The sequence below is a fragment of the Metopolophium dirhodum genome, chromosome 4 (genome assembly GCF_019925205.1).
Source record: "Metopolophium dirhodum isolate CAU chromosome 4, ASM1992520v1, whole genome shotgun sequence".
In the NCBI taxonomy this organism is placed as follows: domain Eukaryota; kingdom Metazoa; phylum Arthropoda; class Insecta; order Hemiptera; family Aphididae; genus Metopolophium; species Metopolophium dirhodum.
In genome coordinates, this window is record NC_083563.1 from 23,107,478 (window position 1) to 23,132,818 (window position 25,341).

General features: G+C 32.3%; 1 protein-coding gene across 4 annotated transcripts in view; it reads right to left on the minus strand.

Annotated features, from left to right (window-relative positions):
- Positions 1-4,817: 4,817 nt before the first annotated feature.
- LOC132942804 (growth/differentiation factor 8) overlaps positions 4,818-25,341 on the minus strand; it is a 41,190-nt gene continuing 20,666 nt past the window's right edge. The window contains exons 1-5 of one of the 4 annotated variants that reach the window (XM_061011451.1): positions 24,629-24,954; positions 23,632-24,303; positions 14,260-14,483; positions 13,822-14,013; positions 5,099-8,372 (exon numbers count right to left, since the gene is read on the minus strand). In XM_061011451.1, coding sequence (XP_060867434.1) covers positions 7,977-8,372; positions 13,822-14,013; positions 14,260-14,483; positions 23,632-24,244 — 1,425 coding nt within the window. In that variant the 5' untranslated portion in view covers positions 24,245-24,303; positions 24,629-24,954 and the 3' untranslated portion in view covers positions 5,099-7,976. Of the gene's footprint in view, positions 8,373-10,857; positions 12,443-13,821; positions 14,014-14,259; positions 14,484-23,631; positions 24,304-24,628; positions 24,955-25,341 lie in introns of those variants that run through there. The other 3 variants (XM_061011453.1, XM_061011452.1, XM_061011454.1) reach the window with 3 other exon arrangements.

Sequence of the window (25,341 nt, forward strand, 5' to 3'; positions counted from 1 at the left end):
AAAAGAAATAACAAGCCTCGGTGTCCGTCTTTATAAAAAGTTAATATGTAAAACAAATAACAATAGGCATACACAATTTACAAGAGTAAACAAAACTATTTATGACAACATTGAACATAATACTATATTGTGTTCTGGCTGTGTTCATGGAGTTAAAGGACACGCGAAGAAACAAAAATTAATTTAGATGTCTAACACAATATTATTATGTACCTATTTAAAGAACTCAGCATTTAAAAATTAAAGAAAATCGTGCTTTTCTCTTTTTATTCTAATGGGATCTTTTTGATTAACTAACATTCGTCAGTGTTATTCATTTGAGGTCCTATAACCATGCGAGACAATTCCCATATGGCAAAACAAATGTAAAAATACACGGGATAATAAGAGTGAAAAGAAGAATTTATTTACGTTGTGTCTCTCGCCTGTGGTGTATTATGGTTCTAATTTATGCGAACCAGAATGTTGGCGCCTCCGTGATTTGATTTACGATGGAATTGTATTTAAGGGCAACCCGATCTCATTTCAAATCGTGGGCAAACCACTTTTGAGGTGTACGTACGTACTGTACATGTGCCGCAAACGTTTAAATCATTTGTATTTTTTCCTTTTATTATTATTATTTTTCCTTTTTTAAAATTGCCAGACACTCGAGGCCGTTATTTTTTTTAAATGTTCAAAATTACGCGAACCTTGAATACCTATATCTGAATATAGAAACCTAGTCTATTTATATGTATGCAATGTTAATACTTTATGTATATTCATAAATCCCAATAAATTATTGTTACCTATGTTGGTATCTATGTAAGCACTAGATACATACAGTAACCCCACGCATATAAATATCGATTAATTTGTTTAAAAAAAAAAAAAAAAAACTGTACAACAATATTTTAATTCTGTCCCTATTTTATTTTAAACGTTTTTTTTTTTTTTTATAAGTTTTTAGTAAACTAATAGACGGTGATTTGTTATACATATTTATTAGTCCAGCTATGGCATATTTCAGTATTATATAGTTAACTTCTCACTGGGAATAATCTTATAAAATTATTAAAATAATATACAAGGTGCTGTGTAATAAATATACTTTATTAATTTAATTTAATGTTTAGTTCAATTTCTACAAGCTGTATTAGTTGTTTAACATATGTAGGTACTTGTTATGTTTGCCGTTTAGTTATATATTATAGGTTTGTATTTAATTCTTAAATATTATTGTATATATTTATATATATATATCTTATCAGAATTCAAATCTTTAAATTCTTTACAGATTAATTATGACTTTAAAGACAACTAATAAGGAGTGTAAACCTGGAATTTCGATTTGCCTTTAAGACATACTATGTTCTCGATGTTAAAGTCAAATTAATTAAAACTTAAACTATCCCCACCTGTCAAAATCTAAATTCTATATCAGGTTTGACTTCATATACAGAGGACTATCAATAATTCAGCAACTTTTCCCATTAACATCAAATTTCAGCTGCAACAACTATGATAAATATTAAAACATAGGTACTTGGGCGGGTGCGTATGAAATAAGTAAAAGCAAAATCGTCACGATAATTTAAATATGGTAGTCGGCAGATATGAAAGATTAAAGAACACGATTAAATAATATATCAATGGCCAACCAAAAATATAATATACATTTACATAATGAACGTTCTAGTATAATATTATATTATGTATGACTTATTATTTAGTGTTGCAGTAAGTGTTATTACATTAAAATATATTTACAATTTATATGGAAAACAAAATATAATGTCAGTATACAATATTAATAATTTTTAAATATTAGCTTATATAAATGTTCGTGCACATTTTACTTACTTACTTTTTTTCCATTAATATGAAGTACACAACATGCCGTAGGGCGTTGAACTCAACAATTTTCAGAGTCGAGAATTTTTGTATTCAATGGCCTGTTACTACCCTAAACCCTCTTCCTCGCCATTAAAATTACTACCTATACATTGGTATTCGGTTGAATAACAGACCAAAAAACTCTGAGGCTATGCCAACTTTAAACCCATCCATTCACTACGCCACTATACCTACATCTTATTATGAAAACATAAACATTCAAATATTAATATTATGTGATTATTCAAGTGCATCGCCATTAATAAATTCATCGAGATGTTAAATGAATGGATGATCAAAGCTTCATGAAAAATTAATTCTTATTATGATAGTGCAGTGAATTGATGAAATATTTTTAAGCATACGCCATGCACTATAGGTACGCAGTTGTCGTTGAGGGGATGAACTCATTTTGAAATGCATTAAATATAACAGGTTAGACATATATTATCAATAATATCGTTACTCTTGAAATATGGTATAAGCTTAAAATCTTATAAAATAAATATTAATTTCCTATATGTATGTGACAACCAAATTTCAAATGATATTTGAGTGATATAATAATATTTATATTAAGCACATATTATTTGATAAACAATCTTGTATTAGTTTAATTGTCAGGTTATGGAAATTTAAATGTTTTATTTTGTTTTTAATTTGTTTAAGTATATTTAAGAAGCCTATAATGCAAGCAGCAGTTCAAATTCAAACCATAATACTTTACCCAATATATATATGTGTATTCGCTTAGAACTTAGCATACATCTGAATTTTACCAAGTCAAAATTGGTTGAAGGTTTCTAAACTATCGTCAATCTCGTTTTCACACATTACGTATCTAATTGGGATCTAATATCAAATGTAAATAATTGGTATTCAATTTTAGATATAAGTTCATATATTCACTCACGTTCCGACCTTTTTGATGTGAAACGCATACTCATTGTCCAATAATTCACCACCTGATATTATTTCACTCATTTAATTATTTTACACACTGTATAGATTGTAAATTTCAATTAAATAAACGAATTTCAAAAAAAAAAAAAAATGTTCGTACATTATTTTCCGGGATTGTATAACCTCTCTATAAGTCAAGCTTTCATTTAAAGAATATTTTGATGATGCAATTTGGTGATACATTTTATTGTAAATCATAAAAATATAACAGTTAGGTATTGTAAATAATTTACAAACAATTCAAGTGTAAATATATATAAATATACCTGTTGAGATATAACTTATAAATTGTATTTAAGTACAAAATTATGGCCATGGTTTTGCATGTTTGTAAAATTAAATAAAACAGTTAGTTGTAGATACGCATTTTACATTTAATACAACTAGGTAGTGTTTTATAAGACTGAATAAAATTTACTTGTTGGCCCCTTAGCAAAACATTTAAATTCAATTTCAGCCAAGATAAATAAAACCGACGCGGGCTACAAGTGCTGTAGATCTTGACAAAATGTTGACACTGTTAAAAAAAAGATTTATGATACGTATAGGTACTTACTTGATTTGATAAAATTGGTGAACGAAAGAATAAATCAATTTAGAAAAAGTGGGTAAGTGGATGTCGCTCTTCTGTACAGTAGGTTACAAGTGGGTCAATGTATGATGGATTGCGTATTAAACTTAAATTTAATGATATAATAAAATTGTATAAGAAAGACGATTCTGAGCGGAGACGGTTTGTAACCTACTGTACTGCAGCAGAGCGACATCCACTTACCCACTTTTTTTTATATTGTTATTATTTATTATGGTCTGTATGTTGAATTAATATTTTAATATTTTAATTTTTTATTCGTATGGTGATGGACAAAGCGTTAAAAATTAAAATCCCATTTTTAGCGGTTTTTCGTTATTTGTCGGTAGTTTTTCCCGTGACATCAAATAACTATTGATAAAATCGAAAAATGGCCTAAAGTACCATCTTGATCCAATTTTCTAAAAGATGCGGTACTATATGTTGAAAACGAAGCACTTTTTCTGGTTGAAATAATGTATACAGGATAAAAAAACACCATTGTAAAACCACTAGCTTCCTCGCTCAACTCAGAATCTAAAATACAATATTATAATATAACTGAGACCTACCTATTATTAATTTATTTATTTAAATAAACGTCATAAATACTATTTAAATATTCCGATGTACCATATTATTATCCATCAATATACTCAAAAATAACTTTTAAAGTTTAAACTATTATATTTTTAGGCATTGTCAGATAAAAGTTCCGTAAATTATGCCAAGAACTAAGAATTATCTAAAATCATTATCAAAATAATAAAAGCAACTATATCTACTAATTTTTTTATAAAATATTAATTGTTATAATAATATTGCAAAAATATCGAATATCATTACTTTTTATTTATTATAAATTTAAATTTAAATAAATAAAGATTTTATAAAATTACTGCTGTATAATACAATATAATGTTCTGCATGTTAATTTATATGAATTACTTGTTGTTAAATTATGATATTATTATTATTTATGTCATATATATATGCAAAATAAATATTATTTATATTCGGATTTTATAGAACTATCTAATCTGGAGCACTACAATCACAATTTTTACTTATAAAAATTTATATGAATATTTTTTGCCGTCAAATCATTAGTTTAAAATAATATAATATACCTATTAATTATGTTTTAAAATTAATCTAAATAATATTTCTAATTTACAATCATCTTTTTGCTTATATTTACTTATATTATGTTAGTTATATATTAAAAAGTTGCTTAATAGTTAATATTATGCAATGAATAATTTTCATACTCAATTTATAAATGTAACTTACCCGATTTATAATATATTAATAAAGATACATTTGTAGGTAACAATTATTGTATTTTAATAAAAGTATTTTAAATAAGTAAACATATGGTTTATACTCTATAGTTATTACTTACGATTAAATTTAAACTTACGTGTCTATAGCCAATGCATATAAAATAAAATGTTGTATAATATTATGCTTAATACGGTATTACAAATACAAGGGGCTTACAATAGATATCATAAATGCACAAAAGAATATTAGGTTGAGGGAAAATTACTTGAAGAATACAATTTACGACATAATAAATTAATATTGTTTTAAAATGTTAAATGTTCAGGAAATCTGGAAATACATTTTAAGTTTTAATCTAACCTAACATATCATAGATATTATAAATTTCATAACTAATGCATTTTTTTTAAAAAAAAATTTAATATTTTAAATTCATTTTTATGTCTTAGGAAATTTGTTATTAAGAAATAAATGTTTTATTCGCATTTAATGAATACCAACGGATTTCAATCTTTTTTTTGTATACAAATAAATATGAAAATCGTTCTATAATATCAGTGTTACAAGTATTTCTTTAGTATTTATAACCCATATATGTATAAATGTATAATATTATGTACCTCTTACGTTTAGTATTAAAGAATATTCCAGTTGATTTTTTTTATTATTATTATTATTTGCTTGACAACTGAAGAAATTTATGTAAGAAAACAACAAAAGTAAAAAATTTAATAAAGTCCATTGTATATAGAAGAATCAACATTTAAAACTATTTTTTCAGTCCAATTTACTTAAATCGTAAAAGACAGAAAAATATAGCCATGTAATTTAGAATTTAATTTCGATAATTTATTTCCTTATTGTTTAATTTCAGTATTGTTATTTACAATGTCGCAATGCATTTTAATTAGCTGTAGTTGATACAATCTTGTAGTGTTTTATTTTACGACATAAATCAATTGCATACACAATTAAGTACAATAGTTGTACAAAACCACAGAATATTAAATTATGTATATGTTTTAAATTTTATTTAACTTGGCTGTAACATATTATGGTTGTATTTTAAGTAACGTACATTTCAGTAACAATTAAAGATACTCATGCTGCTATTTTAATAACATATTAACCATGCCATAAAAGAATTCGATATAAATGCTTAAATTTAAATAGTATCTGTATATTGTCAATTGTTTTAATATGATTACACGAGTAGATATTATATATTTAAAATTATAATTTTATGAATTATTTTCAGTAGTACTTAATATACTTACAGCAAAAACTAAATAATAATAATAAAATTAAAATAAACACCGTTCTTAGTAATTTATTCTAATAAGTATATTAATTACAGCTACATTTTTTATATAAGTTTTTTTTATTATCATAATATATTTTATATGTAATTATTATTATTTATTACATGATTTAATACGCAATTGTTTAACTCATAACAAATAAATGAATATAATTAAATGATTTATAAGTAATAATACAATTTTTTATAAAAAAATATATTGATTAAATAAAATTTGAAAAAAAAATGATATCAGAGTTTTTATTTTCTAACTAAAAAGGAACTTAAACATAATATAAATATAAATGTACTTAAAACGTGACAAATAAAACTGAACAATAACATAAAATGATTGTTGAAATCAATTAAATGTTTCATAATAATCAATCCTGCGTTGAATGTTTGATGTTCCATGAGTTATAACTACCTAGTATAACCACGTTAATATATGATCTACAATATTGTAATTTTTCATAGCACATTAATCGAAATAATCATGTTTAAGAACAGAAAACTACTTAAAACCCAGTTGAAAATGTATGTAAAGGTAAAACGCAAATACTCGATGCATAACAAAATTAATAGGTAGGTAAGAACCAGAGAACCTAAAGAAAAAGTATAGTAATTGCAGATAGGTACACTATAGAAACTTAAATTATGTACATGTTACAATACAGTGTTTTTTTTTTCGTTTTATAAATATAAGCAGATAATAAAACAAGGGAAAATGTCTTCAAATAATAATAATATTAATAATAATAATAATAATAATAATAATAATAATGAATGTAACCTATACGAAAGCGAGGTAGTGCATGAAATTAATTATTATTCATTACATTTGATGTGAATATGTAATATAATTTTTTTTTTACTGCGGTCAAGTATCTACACCTTAAATACTGCGAGAATCGCGTGTTTGTAGAGAAAATTAGAATATAAAAATCAGGCACTGCGTGAACGGAATTCGTTTATAAAAGAAAAACGGCTATAATGTATATACACATAATTGCCGTTCGTATTGTTTTTGCTTTTATACATTTAGAGACATAATATAAAAGAGCTAATAATGGACTAGTTGCGGATTGTCGTCGGTTTAAAAATTACGTCTCGAAATAAAGAAATGGTCTACATATCGTATAATTATGATAATCATCTACGTATTATACTATTATGTACGGATATCTAATGCTTAAAATATGTGAAGTATATAATATGTATAGAGTATACTGTATAATGTCATATTTTGTAGTTGAAGGTTTTGGTGTGTGGTGTTCAACGCCCACACAAAGATGATGAAAGACTGATTCTCGTATTGTTTCCCCCTACCGCAATTTCGCTTTCCAATTCTATCATAGACATAATATACAATATAGGTAATATTAATTATAATATGTAACATTATGTATAAGTTGCGTAGAATGTTTACTAGGCATTAAAAAGGTATTGCTCCGGACGATCAGAATAGTGGTTTGTGTCGTAGAAAAATCGAATATTTCACGGTAATATAAGAACCGATATCGCGTAATAATATGAAAATGCACGAGACGCACACCATCGTGTTCACTGGATACGCAAAACGTCCGAACGCGCGTCAAAAATGGCGTCTAGTCGGGGACGGGGTTACAATATTATAAAATAAAAACTAATACATTCCTGCAGTGCACATGTATCAAAGTTAGAGGGTATAATTTTAAAACGGATAATAAAACAAACAAACAAACAAAATACAAAACTAAGACGCTAATAATATATATAATATGTGTGTGTATATATATATATATATAGTATAGGTATGCAATGCAATACTATATATGCAACTGGGACGAAATATATAATAATAATAATAATAATAATAATAATAGTAATAGTAAAATTATAATATTTTTGCCTAATATTATTATATTATATTAAAAATATAATAATAATATTATGATATTAACGACGTGGTCGCTGCGGTGGCGACGGCGTTGGTGTCTAACTGCATCCGCACCTGTCCACCACCATTCCGGGCAATAAGCCGTAAATGATGTTGAGGTCCTGGTCGAAGTACAACATGGATATGGCGGACATCTTGCGGGGAGCGCAGCACGGACCGGTGCCCGGGTACGTGCCCGACTTGTTGGTGAGCTGGGCGAGGTGGGTGTGCGGGTGCTTTTGCAGGAACACCATCGGACACTCTCCCGAACAGTAGTTGGCCTCGTACTTTTTGGGCGCAATGATCCAGTCCCAGCCGAAGTCCTCGAAGTCCACTGTCAGCGGGAACCGGCAGCACAGCTGCTCTTTCGAGTTATCGTCGCAGTCCTTGCCCAGCACGTTGCGTTTGGCCCGCGACCGACGGCCGTCTTCCGTGTGCACCTCCAGGTACGGGATCTGCGCAAAAACCCACACGGATCAGTGACGACGTCGACGGGAGTGAAGGAATTTTGGGTGGACAATGGATGGGCCGGGGTGGTTGAGTTTCATTTCGTTAATCGCGGACCGCGCCGTGGTCATAAGGGAGATTTCGTTTCGGTCTCGTTTTTTTTCTCGGTTTTCGCGGAATGTATGCGTGGGTAGGTGGTAAATATGATGATGTCCTGCCTATAATATATACCAAGTGATTCATTTAACAAAAAAAACTCTTCGTTATCTCGAAAAGTGTTGGGGAAATATTTTTTTTATAGATAGGTCCATAATATGTAATGCGTTGCAGTAGGAAATTAAAAATGTAGGCTAACATTGAAGAAAGTTTAAAAAAATTAAAACGATACGATACGATATGTAGTAAGAAATGTATTTTTTCTTTCAAAAATTATATTTCGTATAATGACCCCAAATTATGCAAAAAAAATAATTTTAAAAAACGTTATCTATATAGTAGTTATAATATTATGACTTATAGGAAGTTACAACTTTTCGGTATATAACGAGGAATTATAGCTAAAAGGATCACCGCATGTGTATACTCTACAACGCCACACGTGCGACGTTTATATTAGGTATATTATAATAATAATATTGTACTTTATATGCATACGCCGCGGCGTAACATTTACCACATAATATAGTTATTAATTATTATCATATTATTATTACTATTTTTCTCATTGTTATAGCGTCGGTGGATGATATAATATCTACTACAGGTACGATTCGATCGGACTGCAGTGCGATACGTCACCAACCCGACCGCGCTGCAGCAGTTATAAATACGTCATAATATAAGAGACAATACGTGCAATGTACAGCTACTCACTGCAATTATATCATTGACATTATCATAGGTATATGCATAATATCAAGTATAATATGTTTTGTATAATAACACCTATTATACACGTATGATTATAGTATACGCCTACGTTTAGCTATATAGGTGATACCTATGCATATATATTATTATTATTCGCACGTATTGGCACGACACAATCGAATCGCCGGCTATGCGACGACCGAGCAGCAGCACTTATGAATTAAAATAGTAATAATAATAGTAACAATAATGATGATAAAATATTATATTATTATTGATGTTTATTGTAATATTATTGTCTCGCCGCCGCTAAGAGGGAGGGCGCCTCCCGGAACGTTATCGCGGCGGCGGCGGCGGTGTATCGTATACACATGTATAATATTCTTATGGGTACTGGCGATTTCCATTTATTTTTTTTCCTCACTCGTAATGAAAATAATAAAAAAAAATAATAATAATAAAAAAAAAATGAAAAAAATACGCATCGGTCGGTTTTTGCATTGTACTGTCGACGCCGCAACGACGTGCAATATAATATAAAAAATAGTGTACAACACAATAAAGTAGGTACGACGTCCGACGTATAGACCGGTCGGGGATACTTTCGGTTTGTTCGGTCGCGTCGGATTACTATCGTTGAGAGTTATCGCACGATTTTTACGGACCGTGCATGATAGTGTATATAGGTACAGTAAATGCCTCCGGTCCGGTCGCCGCATAAACGCTGCCGCGCCGTATACATATATTTTATTATTTTTTTTTCCATCGGTATGTACATAATAATATAAAATCATATTATCGTTACGTTACGTTACGTTATTATACATTACGTACGTACCTATAATATACAAACCGATTGAGTTTGCGTCCCGTCGGTACCGAATGGTTTTACGTAAGTTATTAATATTTATCGTTAAGAGGATAATGTTGTCAGCGCACCGTATTTTGTTTTTCCTCTCTCGGACCCACGCGCAACTTGACAAATTTGCGTTCAGCAGAACCAATCTCGCGTTGGGATGGATTTGATGTTGTCAAAGTGAAACGTGTATTGAATTATTGAAAAATAATATAGGTATTTGTACGTTGGTTTTTAAGCGACATGCCGATTTTTATGCGACGTATCAACATTTTTAAATAGTAATATATTTTGCATAAAAATTGAAATACCGTAATAAAGCCAATGTACAGACAATGTTTTTACCTTTAAGTTAAAATCACAGCTTAGAAGAAAACCAAATTTATCTACTTTTTTAATAAGTTTTTACTAGTAGGAATATGCCAAAATATGAACTTATTAGTCATTTTTATATTTTTAATTAGTAAATGGCCATAAAAACCAGGGCCACAATTAGTATATACCTCGACAAATCTCAGATCGCAATTACGAATGATTTTTTACCGCGGTACGCAACTAAAAGTAACTATTATTATAAGTAGGTAATCGCCGTTTGCAATCGCAGGATGTATTCGGCAGGGGTGTTGTGAATTTTAGCTACCTATATGATTGGTATCAATGGACGGAGATAATTTAAAATAGTGATATAATATAATAATAATAGGTAGGTATAATATATTAATATAATATGATACGGATTAGTATTCAATCGTAGGACAAAAGTAATAATCGTTTAATATTTAGTTTATTAAATTCCAGTCGTAACATTTATAATTTGTTTCAGGCACTATTACTACTTATAAGTTATAGGTACCTATCTAATAAAAATACATTTATACATTGTTTTTAATATATCGCTACCTGCTAATGTTTTGTCTTTAGTTTTTCGGTTTACACTTTAATCTATAAAATCTATATAATATAATACAAAATATAGTGTTTGATTTTATATTTTTCGACAAAAAAATGTAGGCGTTTTGCATTTTATGCAAGCCATTACACGCGGAAATCGTATACTACGTACTTAGCTCTATCATCCGTTTCATATTAATAATGTGAACGGAATGGTTGATTTTTTCGTCTATATATATTATTATATATAAATAATTCACAAATATATTTTATAAATAATAACAATACAATAGTAACTATGATACATATTATTATATCGTAAATGGAATAATTGAGTTGTCTTATTATTATTAATGATTATAACTATTATAAAATATAAGTTTACACGCGTCATTGGGCGACATGTGGAACGACAACGGCGGAGGAGGCGGTGACCAAAAAATGAAAAAGACTCCGTTTTAAAAAATAGTAAAATAATAAAACAGACAAAAAAAGGTGTATTTACAAAGAATCGTGTTGCGAATAAATAATACAAAATAATATGTGTTATTTTTTATTATATCGTTATACAACATGAATATAATATAATAATTAGCGGACAACGAGGAATATACATCGTATTATAAGCATAATAATATCGAAAAGTTCTAACGTCATCAACAGCTCAGCATTATTTAAAAACAGGTTATGTTTTTCGCTTATATCGCATTTTAGCGGATTGAATTATTGACATCATGATATTTATATCTAGCACAAAATCATCGTGTGGAGCGAAAATAATACGACATGTCAGTGTGTATGTGTGTGTATGTGTGTGTATGTGTGTGTTTGTATGTATGTGTGCACAAGCACGTACCATGGGGGTCTATTCGGTAGATCCCCCCCTTAAAATTGTTCAAGTTTACCCACCCAACGAATCGTGATCCTTGATGACAAAAATATTCGTGCCTATTTGCGTACGCGTGCGTGTGTGTGTGTGTGTGTGTGTGTGTGTGTGTGTGTGTGTGTGTGTGTGTGTGTGTGTGTGTGTGTGTGTGACGTCGGTGGTGGAAGGTGAGCGACTGGCGTTGCCGCCGATTAGCTACAGCCACACCTTTCCACCACCATGCCGGGCAGCATGCCGTAGATGATGTTGAAGTCGGGGTCGTAGTACAACATGGATATGGCGGACATCTTGCGGGGCGCGCAGCACGGTCCCGTGCCAAACTTGGTCATCTGCACCAGGTGCGTGTGTGGGTACTTCGGGAACAGCATCGGGTCACACACGCCAGAACAGTAGTTGGCCACGTAACGCTTGGGCGCGATAATCCAGTGCCAGCCAAACTCCTCGAAGTCGACCGTCAACGGGAACTTGCAGCACCGGGTCTCCGTGGACGTCTCGTTGCACGTCAGTCCGGACGCAGCGTTTCGCCTGGCCCGGGACCGCCGGTCCTCCCGAGTGTGCACCTCCAAGTACGGGATCTAACAATATTATACGGACCAATCGGATTAGAGTTGACGACGATGGGTACGATTGTTTTTGGGGTGTACGGTGTGAATGTGTGTTTGTTGGGTTGTGCACACCAAGCGGTGGAAATATACGATATTATAGGTGTTATATATTATATGGTGTTGCAGGTGTTGGTGGTATAGGTGGTGGTGTGGGTGGCGGTGGTGGGTGGTGTGTTATAACAGCGGGTACCGACTGCATCAAAAGAATTGAGTGCATCAAAAGAAACCGTGAGCGACACGGTGGCGCACAATCGATGGTCGATGGGCGGAGGCGGAGTGGCGGGAATGTGACGGTTGAACGGACGATAATGATTTTGTAATTTTCGAGAGAAAAATAACCATAAACGATGGGCCTAGAGAGAGAGAGAGAGAGAGAGAGAGCTAAAGAGATTGAGTGAGCGAGAGAAAGGAGAGATTCTGACGTGTGTTACACTTCGACTAATATATATAATCTTCCACGTTCGATTAACACACTGGTTTTTTTTTTATATATTTATTTATAACTATAATTATTATTACACATATTATATAGGAGGTACCTATACTATTAAATATTAATATTAAAATACGTGTTTACTATTATTATGTTATTAGGATACCCTTCTCGACAAGCATTTTCGATTTTCGATTTTTTTTCTTTCTTTAATCCACCGACAGACGGTCGCAAGAAAAAAAATATATGATATATATATATATATATATTATATGTGTGTGTGTGTGTGTGTGTGTGTGTGTGTGGTAATTTCGCACTGCCATCATGCCTGTGGCTCGTACAATGACGTGCGTATAATGTTACGTTATTTTTTCGCGATTCGTACAATACATAAAAGCCAGTCGATATTATTATACCATCAGGTGGGTTATGCACGCCGTAAGGTATATTATATTATGTTATGTAGTCGAATGCAAAGTGTATCGAATTATTGCCCGGTCAACAGTTTTCTAAAGCGCGTTGCTCAATAAATCGTCGGCAATGTTACAATAACGTCCAAGTTCACCGGTATTATGTTAAATAAAAAAAAGTATACTGTTTTCTTTCCACGGGATAATCCCCTCTCTCCGACCTACGATGATAGTATAACATGTACAACGAACCGCGCGCAGTTCTTTTATTATTATAATACCATACCACCGGAGTTATAATTTCATTATATTATGCGGTTATTATTAATTAATTCACGATTCTTTTCATATCGTCATGTGTCCGGCTTATTATACAATAATTATACATTATAATCATATCATATTATACGTTTATAACATAAAATAATGTGTATTCCACGATACGATAATATACAATATTACAATGCATGGCTGGTGAGTATAATAGTAAATTAATTATAACGTACCTCGGTCATGTCTTCTCTTTTCCTGGCGTCTGTTACATAAGGCGTCCTGACGTGCGTGATGTTCTTGTTCGCGTAGTACGCGTGCACCGCTAGTGTCAGGTTCTTGGCCCCGTCCGTGGTCTTGAACCAGTCGGACATGCGCCTATGTAGGTCAATGGGCACCCAGCCAGGTTCGGTGGAGTTGACCACGCGCTGCAAACACGCGAAAAATGACAAATCAAAACAAAATAAAGATAATATAATATAATATATTATTATACCCGCAACTGCGACGTCAAGTAATAATTAATAGGTAATGGTTATATAACCGATATAGTTCATAGATTATACTGTAATATTGTAAATCGTATAATATTATGTATATTGATTGTCTGCGGAAATCGATTGCACAAACTTTAAACTCGATTAAATTAGGCTCATCGCATCTGGACGGCTCACCTTTATGTTGGCCACAAACACTTGTGTATGTAGTTGCTGCATGCTGTTGCTGCTTTGGCTGACCCTGAACACATCGATCATGACCACCGGGTCATCGATGACCACGTCCTGCCGTCTCTTGTACAGCCACAGGATCGCTTCGGTGATCCGTTGCTGGCCCGTCTGCTCGGAAAACGTAAAGTAGAGCGGATAGCGGCCGTTACTTAGTTTCTGCGTCGTGGGATCTGTGTGCCGCACAAAAACCGACCCCCAACAAAAGGGTGGCGGTCGGTATTTATTATTATTATTATTATTATTATTTTTATTATTATTACCATTACACCATTAATCGTGTTTATTATATTATTATGAGTGTTCTGTTTTTGTTATTATCATTATTATTATTATTGTTACGATCGAAACGCCATCATTATAACCGCGTTAGGCAGCCTTCAAGGGACGAGCATATCATCAACCCCGGACCCAGCGGCAATTTCCCACGCACGCCAACGCACCATCACGTGCACAGACAGTTTATATATAACATCGCCCCTAAAATATTTTATCGAACTTTTACTCAGATATTTTCTGATCCCGTCAAGGTGCGATTAAGAAAAGAATAAAACCCTAATATAATAAGAAAAACATGTAATTCGCCTAATCATCGTCTACAATATATAATATAATAAAATAATATATATTATATAAAAATTATATACATATATTATTATTTACATCATTTACCTACATCTTATAATAGGTACATGTAATCTGTTCGACCTTAATTTTGTAATGTGGACGGTGGACGAGACGACAATCAATAACCATCTAATGTGTACATTATATTATAAATAATGTCGATTATGTATATATAATATTATAACAACGAAGGCGTTTAAAAAGAGTGCATCATCGTCATATGTAATGGTATGAATCATTATGACTTATGGTTATTATGAATATAGCATGGTATGTGTATAAAATAGTCGAATCTTCGCGGTGCACTTTCCGTATGACTGCGCAACGTACGAAACGCACTTGATTTCGTACACGATAAATGAGGCGCACACATTCTGTAGTGCCATGACAGCTTGACACACGAAATTTTTTTTTATAAGAAAACATTATAGAATAATCTAATGTCTTAAAACCAAATTGGCCCAACCTTTTAAAAAAATGTTGTTTAGATGATTAATTTAAGTACCAGAGTCGTCGCCTAAAACGGAAATGGTGCGAATACCTAAGCTGATGCTAAACTATATAGTAAATGGACGGACGATGGTAATCTTCATACACACGAATCATTGTCGTACGAGTACAATTTAAATCTTCAACTGGGGGAGGGGGTAATTAAATCAACTATAAACCGAGTAAGCCCCATGGGTGGATTTTATCACTTATATTTTATACTTCCAAAGACATGTCCATCTTGATTAACACAATCACGGAACACATTAAGTTTAATGATTAGGTAACTACTAACAGCTAAGTACTTTTGTGAAGCCCCTTTATGGGAAGAAAGGGTGGATGCTTGTACAAAATATTTGTAAATACAAAAGGTTATATCTTATATCTTTTATATAATATTGAATTCGTAAAAATATATTTTATGTTAAAACAAAAATTATTTTCATAGGAATTCATAGTTATATTCTTTAGAATTTATAACTAGAGCTTATGAGGGGCTAATTTTAATATTGGGGTCTAGATAGGCATAGCCTCTCCGGCTCTCCCAATTCCCCCCCTCAAATTATATATTGACAATTTGTTTTATCATTTTAGTCTTTCGTAACATGATATATTCTTATCGTGAATAAATATTTTGTATAGATTGTACTTTTTTTCTTCTCTAAATAAAAAATAAAGTAAAATAGTGGTTCAAATAGAATTTTCCTACAAACATTTTATTGGTTGGTGCAATAGTACCTACCTTTGTGGGTTATGAAGCTGTTCAGTTAGCATCAATGCGTCACGCTCCTCTGCACATCATAATATAGTCAGGTTTCAGAGGTCTATCTATGGGGTGGATCTACTGGGTTTAAATGAGGTTTTTAAGGGAGAGGGGTGACATTTACAGCCACCCACTGGCAATTTTAAATCCAGTTAACAATATATTAAATCTATATAGTACGTTCTTTGAATTTATAATATGATGTTTTTTATCATAATCTATGTAATCTTATATTAATTATATCTAAATTAAGTATACAACGGGTTTGCGTGCAATGCACCTCTAAAACTACTCAACCGATTTTGATAAGACTACCTATTATGCTCAATGTGTGTGATTTGGTCCAACTTAAAAATATAGGATAGTTGTTATCTCGACAAGTTTCCCTTAATTCTTTTTATTGATCATTTAAGAAATGATTATGAGATTTAAGATTATTATGGTTACATCTTACAGCATTATTATAATTAGTTGCTATTGGTTACTGCTCACAGTATTATTATAATATTAATTGTTTTAAAATTAAAATATTTAATGCAATAATTATTGATATAAAAGATTTTCTAAATTAATTTCTATAAGTATGTAGAGATGGTTTTTTTAACGGACAACGAAGCAATGGTTCCTCTAATGATCTAGATGTGCATTAAGAAAGAATTTTCCGATATTCGTGTTTTAGAGAGGTGGTCAAGCCGGGATTGAGATTCGGAATTGAAACTTTTTTTGTTTATATAATGGTTGCCATTGGTTGCAGATTATAATAGGTAGTAGTACCTACCTACCTACCTACCTAGTATAAATTAGTATTATTATTTTTTTTATATAATATATAAATGGTTTCCATTGTTTATTTGGGTAGATGAGGTACACGCATGCATCAAATCGTTGCGTTTAAAAAGCCTCGATTAAAGAAACCATATCTTAAAACGAAATATATGTGTGTAGCTTACATTACTTATACTCAATTAAATTTGATGAAAATGTAATCTTTATTTTTAGAGATATCAGAAAAGTAGTTAGGATAAATAAACTAAGTGCTAAATCTAATCCGCGACTTGCGGTTGACCATCTAGGTCAAATCATTTGATTTCACATAGCTATATAGATTCATTGACGCCGATTTGTCCGTGGACTGAGGTACACTAAAAGTCTAAAGCTGAGATACACTCAAATCGATGAACACTTATACAGCGTACATATACCACGGTATAATATTATGATTTGCCACAAAAACATCATGCACACTGGTGAAGCCGGGATATTCAGCTATAGTAGTATATTATATTTGTACAAAGATAAATTTTGTATTGTTCCTAATATAATATAATATATTATAATACATACAAGTATAATACACCTATTTATCCAATATAGACGATTGTATCAAATGTCGTGTACGACTAATATACTAAAAAAAAAACCGGGTGCGGGGTTGAAGTCCCCAATAGCGTTGCTATATTGGGAAAACCATTTCGTCGTTCCCCGCCAATCCGCACCCACGTATTATTATATGTGTATATATATATACCTAACCACGGACAGTCTCAAAAGTTTGCAGACCCAAAAACCGATCGACTGCGCGCGATCATCGTTCGACGTTCGGTCGCCGCTGCGATAGGGTTTCCGTCCGACCACTTGATATTATACGCGTTCTCTTCCCCTCGTCGTATATTATACGCGACGAGACGCGCTCGGTAACCCGCCCAACCACCCGCCAGTCATGCTACCGGCTGTACACACGGCCAATTGACCACCACGCGCGTGACGCGACGCGATTATAATAATAATAATATTATTATTTTGTCGACGAAGCGGTTGAAAGAAGTCACTGATCAAATTCGAAAACGACGGCCGTCGATGACGCACACGTCATATTATACTCGCGGCATGCGGAGCATCTATTTACTTAATACATCATTATAATAAATATATAATAATAATGATATACACAAAGATAAAATATACCTGTCTATAATGATAATTATGTTCGTGTCTGATAATAACGGGGGTAAGATAAAAAAAAAATGAGAAATAAAAATAATAAAAAAAAACGGAAGAAACAGGTTAAACATGTCGGGAAATAATAATTACGCTATAGATAATAATTCACATTTCTCGGAACAGCTACTTTATGGTCGACGCGTTGTATTCGGCGTAAGTACGCAAGAATCTGTCATGTATTATGTACCTATAATATATATAATAATAATATTTAATGCACAATACTCCTTCTTCCGCCGTAATAATATTTCTCTCGCTCCGTCTCTCTAAATCTATTTCTATCTCCGGCATTATAACCACACGCAATACTCGATTTTCTACGTATATTTTATATTATTATTATTATTATATATTTTATGTACGCATGTGCGTGTGAGCAGTGTGCCTATTCACGTCCCGTTAGAAAAAACGTAAACGTTAAACGTCGCATTTTTATTACGATACTCTATAATATGTGCACGAGTGGTGTACAGCACACAACACACACACACACACACACACACACACACCCGTACAACACTGCAACCCACATGCCTTCGTACAAAGCGTCCCACAGTGGGAAACGTTGCATTATTCGCGAGTTATATACTGCAACTAATCATCTGACGGACTGAGGTTCGGGCAAGATAAAGATGATAATATATGCGTCGCGTGTCGCACACATCTATATGTTATGTATAAAAAAATAAAGTATAATAGCTGTGCGTATGTCGTTTTAATGGAATATTGCGGAGATTTGAAGTCGTTTTTTTTTTTTGCGAATCAATGTTATGGTCCGAAAAATTGACGACAGGCCAATATAAAAATAATAATAATTTATACAGACGCAGCATCAAATGTGATAAAACACAAAGAGTTGACCCATAATAATAAATTGATATCGCATATAATAACAATATTATAGGCTGTAGTCAATTTACACCAAAATTGACCCAAAATATATACATGTGTAATTTGCACCATTTTTTTTTTTAAATAGAAACTTGTAAGTTGGTACTATCGAGATACTATCGAAAAAATAATCGATTTTAATTTTGGTGCAAATTACAATTCCTATTTTTTACTACATAAGGGTGGTGCAAATTACATACCCTTATTTTGGTGCAAATTACAAACACTACTTTCGACTACCTGCAGTGGTGCGAATTACATATCTCTAATTTGGTGCAAATTACAAATTCCCATATTATATGCATAGAGCAGGGGCAGTATTTTGAATGTTGAAACACCCCGTCAAAAAAAATTATGACCATGCACCTGCAGACAAGACCAAATGGTTATGACATCATAATAATCATGTATTTGAATATTGTAGGTACCTATAGTGACTATAATATGTTATCATTCAAACATTATTAAGAAGTTATATACACTTCAGACCCAGATCTGGAACTATATTTAAGACTGACTTCCGTACGATAATTTTATTATACGCTTATAGACCTTGAATTTTAAATTAATTATAATACGTTTATACGTCCCATTATCAATTAGTACGATCCGCAATTTTATTATGTTTATTTTTTAACTATTATTAAAAAATATATTCATTTTCATACTTATTCAATGCTCATACAAATTATTGTATTTTGTACTCTACAATTCTATACACACAATTTACAACAATTATATAATTGTTAAAAACGATTGTTATACATTTGAAAAAATAAAGTTGTTGTATCTCTGACAATTGTTTAGTGGTATTAAAATAAAATTTTTTTTTGTATTTAACTAATTTGGTTACAGAATTAATAAATTGTAATATTTTATAAGCTTAATAAAAATTGTTAACACACTCATTTGTGAACGGACAAATGTTGTGATTCAGCAAAAAGTAGTTTTTACACATAAAACGACGTTGAATGATGACACACTATTATAATTTAACAAACACTAAAATTGTTTAAAAGATTATTTATACTTTTAAAAGACTACGCTCGTTTATTTCGAAATATTCTTTTACACGATTTGCGATAATGCTATTTGTATGTCAATAAAAAAATAATATTTGCTGAAAATGACTAAATAGTAAATATATATCTAAAATGTATAAGACATATAATAATCTTATATCCAAATGACTGAATGAAGAAAGATGTACAGCCTTAAGGTAACATTAATTGGAAATAACATAAAATAATTTAGAAAGTTGTTCTCACGACAAAAATTAATATAATTTAATTATATTATCTTTTTATGATAGCAAAAAAATGTTATCATCCATTTTGCATGTATAATATAGGTAGTCTATATAATTTAGTGAATAGAGAAAAAAATATTAGTCTACAATAATATATTGAATGAAGAAAAGTCAATTGCAATTGACTAAAAATTAATAATACACAGTAACTTGGATAATTTTATGTTCGGACAATTTCAACTTCGATTCTAGGTTTAAATCACTATACTTTTCGAAAATCGTCACACTTAACCACGCGCCACGCAGACTGTACGCCGAACCACTTCATATAATAATAATAATAGCATAATATATATAATATCTCATAAAGAGTGTACACAATAAATTAAGCGAAAACCTTCTCTAAGGAGTATTCGTGCTGACTTAGACCTGCAGGTATCCGCGTGTACGACTTGCTCGCGGAATCCATGACCCTAGCTATATTATGGTTATAGTGTGATATAAAATAAATTATGATGTGATTAAAATACTACAATTTATGCATACATATATAATGTGTGAGTATCCTATAAATTGTTGTATACGTGTACGGGACATTTATAGAACACCTCCTCCGTTGAGCTGAGGCCGGGTGCATTAAACCCCGCGAAAGATGGATCGATATTCCCTTTCCCTATATATATAATATATCGGTACACCAGCAGCTAACATTGTGAGCATACCTATACCTATATATAGGTATATATTTTAGTCACCGATCATTATGTAACCACACTGTATGTCTGTTAAGTAGGTACTCTATACATGTATTATTATTATTATATTACAGGTGTATGTTACTTAAGCAACCCTGAAAATTCGTACTAGCCGATGACGGCGAATTATAGAGCTTCACCCTTAAGACGAAATACGAGCATCCCGGAATTGACTTAGACAGTTTTTTTTTGTCTTTTATCATATTAAGCCTGACAGAACACAGACATGTTGTAGCTTATAGGTACTTATAAATTTGTTGCACGTGCTGTAAAATTACATAGGTACCTTACCTAAACAGAGTTGAGTTAAGCGTGCAGTCAATTACACGTACGACCTCCTCCACCCGTGTAGACGTAATAAACGAATACGGAGTATAATATAACGACCAACGATTCTACATTCGTTTCGCCAACAATAAACTATAAATTATAATGCATAATAGTGCATATTAATTTTAATCATAATTCGTGAAAAAATTTATTCTTTTTTAAATTGAAATCGTATAAAATATTATTTATAATTTTATTTTGTGTTAAATCAAAATATTAGATTTAATTGTGTTATATCGTGATATAATTTATGTGTGTGCACTTGGACGATTAATTCATTTAAAAATTCATTAGTTTTAATTATATATCATATTAGGTTTCAATTATATCCAAATTTTATGACGATAAAAATAACAATAATTTAAATATTGTTTATCATATTATAAAAAGTAATATTAGATTAAATATTGAACTGGTACTTAAAATATGCATGAACTATATAAAAACATTAAATATAGTGTAAAACGTACCTATTATGTATTATAATATTTTATTGTTATCACTTTAAAAATACAAAAAGGAACGTATAACCACTATAACGTGTTTAATTATTCATATAAACGAAACCGTTAAATTAGTATAGCACGTAAACCAACATTTATAAATATTAAATAAAAACTTATAAAACAATAAATATAGAAACCAAATTAATATTTATTTAAGTTACTGTGTAACAAAATTCTTTAAGAATATTAATGTTACAAAGTTATGTCGATAATTGCTAATTTTTATTTTTATTCATAGTATAAATTATAATATCCAGATTAAAGTTATACATTATTAAATGGTTTGATACTACCATATAATATAACTCCAGTGGTGATTTTAAGGGGGCTATGGGGCCCCGCTGATACTTGGGTAATTCATTAAATTGTAATGTCATTATTAAAAAATAACAATTTATGAAAATTAATTACAGTAAATATTATAAAAGTTTTAAAATATACAAAAAATAAATACGTAAATACGCTTGGACAGTTTTTTGTAAGGAGATGAAAACAATTTTTGCAATTTTTTTGCAATAAAATGTTTAGCCTATTCCTTAAAGTTTTGTCAAAACCGTTACTGTATAACTCATCTGCAGTGTATAATTTAAATTAATGATATTTATCAAATACAATTTCACATTAAACAACGCTTTGTGTAAGAGTTGATTAATAATAATTAATAACCAATAGGTTAATGAGCTTAACAAATTGAAAAATATTCATAAAAATTTCATAATAACAGTTTTATGAACGATAATTGCTCATATATGTAATAAAATACCACAACAACATAGGTAACTAAGGTAATACAAATAAGTTTTTCACTCCCATAAATTGTAATTGAATACTATTATATTAGATGTACCTATAATGTATAGAGATATTGATCTTTAACGTCCATGCTTATTAAAACAAATATTGCTTGTGGTTTGTATAAGACGTGTGTAATAATTTAATATCATAAATATTAATTAAAAGATCGAAACGTTGTTGAGAAAACTGTGTATAAAATACAAATTCTTAACGTGCTTTTACTTCTTCAAAGTAAATGAAATGAATTAAATCATAGATAAAAATATTGTCTACTTGTATTGTTGGACCAATGTACCCGGTAAATCACAATAATGACATTTCAAATTATTCGTTAAATCGAAAAAAAAACGTTAAAAATATAAATTGCTTCTATGTCAAAGGTTTACTTAAAACCGAGATATCAAATATAATATACATTATATAGTACATCTAATACCTAATATACCTATATATTGTTACCGGGATTTTTCACGATAAGATAACTGTGGATGTATGATGACGATTATATACATAATATTATTATGCATACACCTTATGTCCATAAAATCGCATAATCCAAAAGTTGAAAAATTTTACAAAATGGTTAAGAAAAACAATTGCACCCAAAAATCGTGATGACGTGTGACTCTGACGTAATTTTAGAACTCACAGCGGGGTGATTTTTTTCAACTCATATAGGGTATATACTAGTGATTCTACTCAACTTAGGGGGTCACTACCTCCTTGGAGATCGCCAACTAATTGTTCAGAGACACCAGCTGATCAGCACATGATATAACCCGTGCAATTTACACGTTAGACAAATAAATTCAAGTGTCGCAAAATAATCAAATGTCTAATTCAACGTATATGGCATTAAAAAGGGTTAAGAAACACTGCGGGTAAAGACTAAAGGCCGTTCGGAGTTGTACTTACGCGGCTGAGCGAACGCTATGAGCTTGTGCGTCTTGACATGATAGTCGTCGTCGTCGTTGGTGTCGCCGCCGTTGTAACCGTTGGTGTTGTCCATGGCCGCGGTAGTCGAGTAACCGGTCGCTTCATCGCTCTGCATGTCGGTGGCGCTGTCGTCTAGGTGGTGCGACTTGTGCCGGATGTGCGGGAGTACCACCACCGAACTGCTATGGTCGGTGTTGTACTTGCGCATGAGATCTTGCAGTGGTGGCAGATCGGTGGGCACCCGAGGCGGCAACCGATCACCAAACTCCGGCGGCCGCTGCATGCCTAGCTTGTTCAGTATAGACGCTTTGATAAGCTCGATGCTCAGCGACTTGATTCCATCGTGGCCCAAACAATTGGCGCATTGGACGGCGGCCGGCGTCCGCAGGGACTCGTTGTCGCCGCTGTCAAAGTCCTGCTGACGGTCGGCGGCGGCGGCGGTGGCCGTGCCGCGTTGTCGTCCACCGCCGCCGCCGCCGCCGCCGCTACCACCACCACCGCCACCGGCCGCTAACACCGTTTCCGCGGTGACCAGCAACATAGCGACGGCGGCGACGGCGACGACCGCCACATTCGGCATCTTCCAACGCATCAAAGGTCCTGGGATTATCGTTTCGTCCACCGTTTTCGTCCGAAAATCAATTGCACGTCCTGCAACAAAAACATATTGTACATGTTATTATTATTATAACGCACACATACCGCTCGGAATATATTTTTAATATTATTTTCATTTATACTATAGGTATTCATAATATAATATAACGCGTGTACTTGCAACAATACAAATTCAATAGGTAATTAATATTATGTATACGTAATATATCAAATTATTATAATAATAATATGTTATTGTAAATAGCATTAGTTGTATGTAAATTTTATATTGTTGCCGTTACCGCCATAAACTGTTATATATAATTTATATATAACACATTACATATGTATATACATTATACACACGGCGTTTACGTACATGTACTATAATAATAATTTACACGCGTCTATTGTGTGTGTGTGTTTGTGTGTGTGTGTGTGTGAGTGGCGCTGCAAGAAAAAGATATTATTTTCCGGCGATCGGTCTCGAAAGTTCTACGCCCGTTAACCAAGTGCGTGCCGCATCGGCGGCGGCAGTGGCGGTGGTATCGCGGTGGCGGCGGCGGCGGCAGCGGTGGTGGTGGCGGCGGCGGCGGCAACGACAGCCGTCGCGTATTCATGACGGTGCGGTGGCGGTGGTACGCACACACGTATAAGGCCGGGGACGTTCACGCGGCAGCCGACAGACCGTTACTGGTGTTTTCCCGTCCGTCCGCCATCAGCCGGCCGCCGCCGCTGTTGTGTCCGGCCCGCCGACCACTGCCGCCGCCGTCTTCCAGCGGCGCACTCGAGTTAATGCGTCTGTGATTATTATATTATATTATACATATCATGACGTGCACTGACTTATATGCATGGCTAAATAACATATTGGTATGATCTCAACCTGGACGAAATATCGTACAGTCGGCGCTGGCATTTTTTCATTATTATTTATTACTATATAGATTTGAGTAATTATGACGTAAGCATGTCTGCGTTTTCGGCGGACGACACTAACAAGCAGACAGCGTGACGTAGCACACATGCGCAAAACCAAGTCCAGAACATACCAGTGTATTTAGCCACGACTAATATGCTGTATAGATGAAC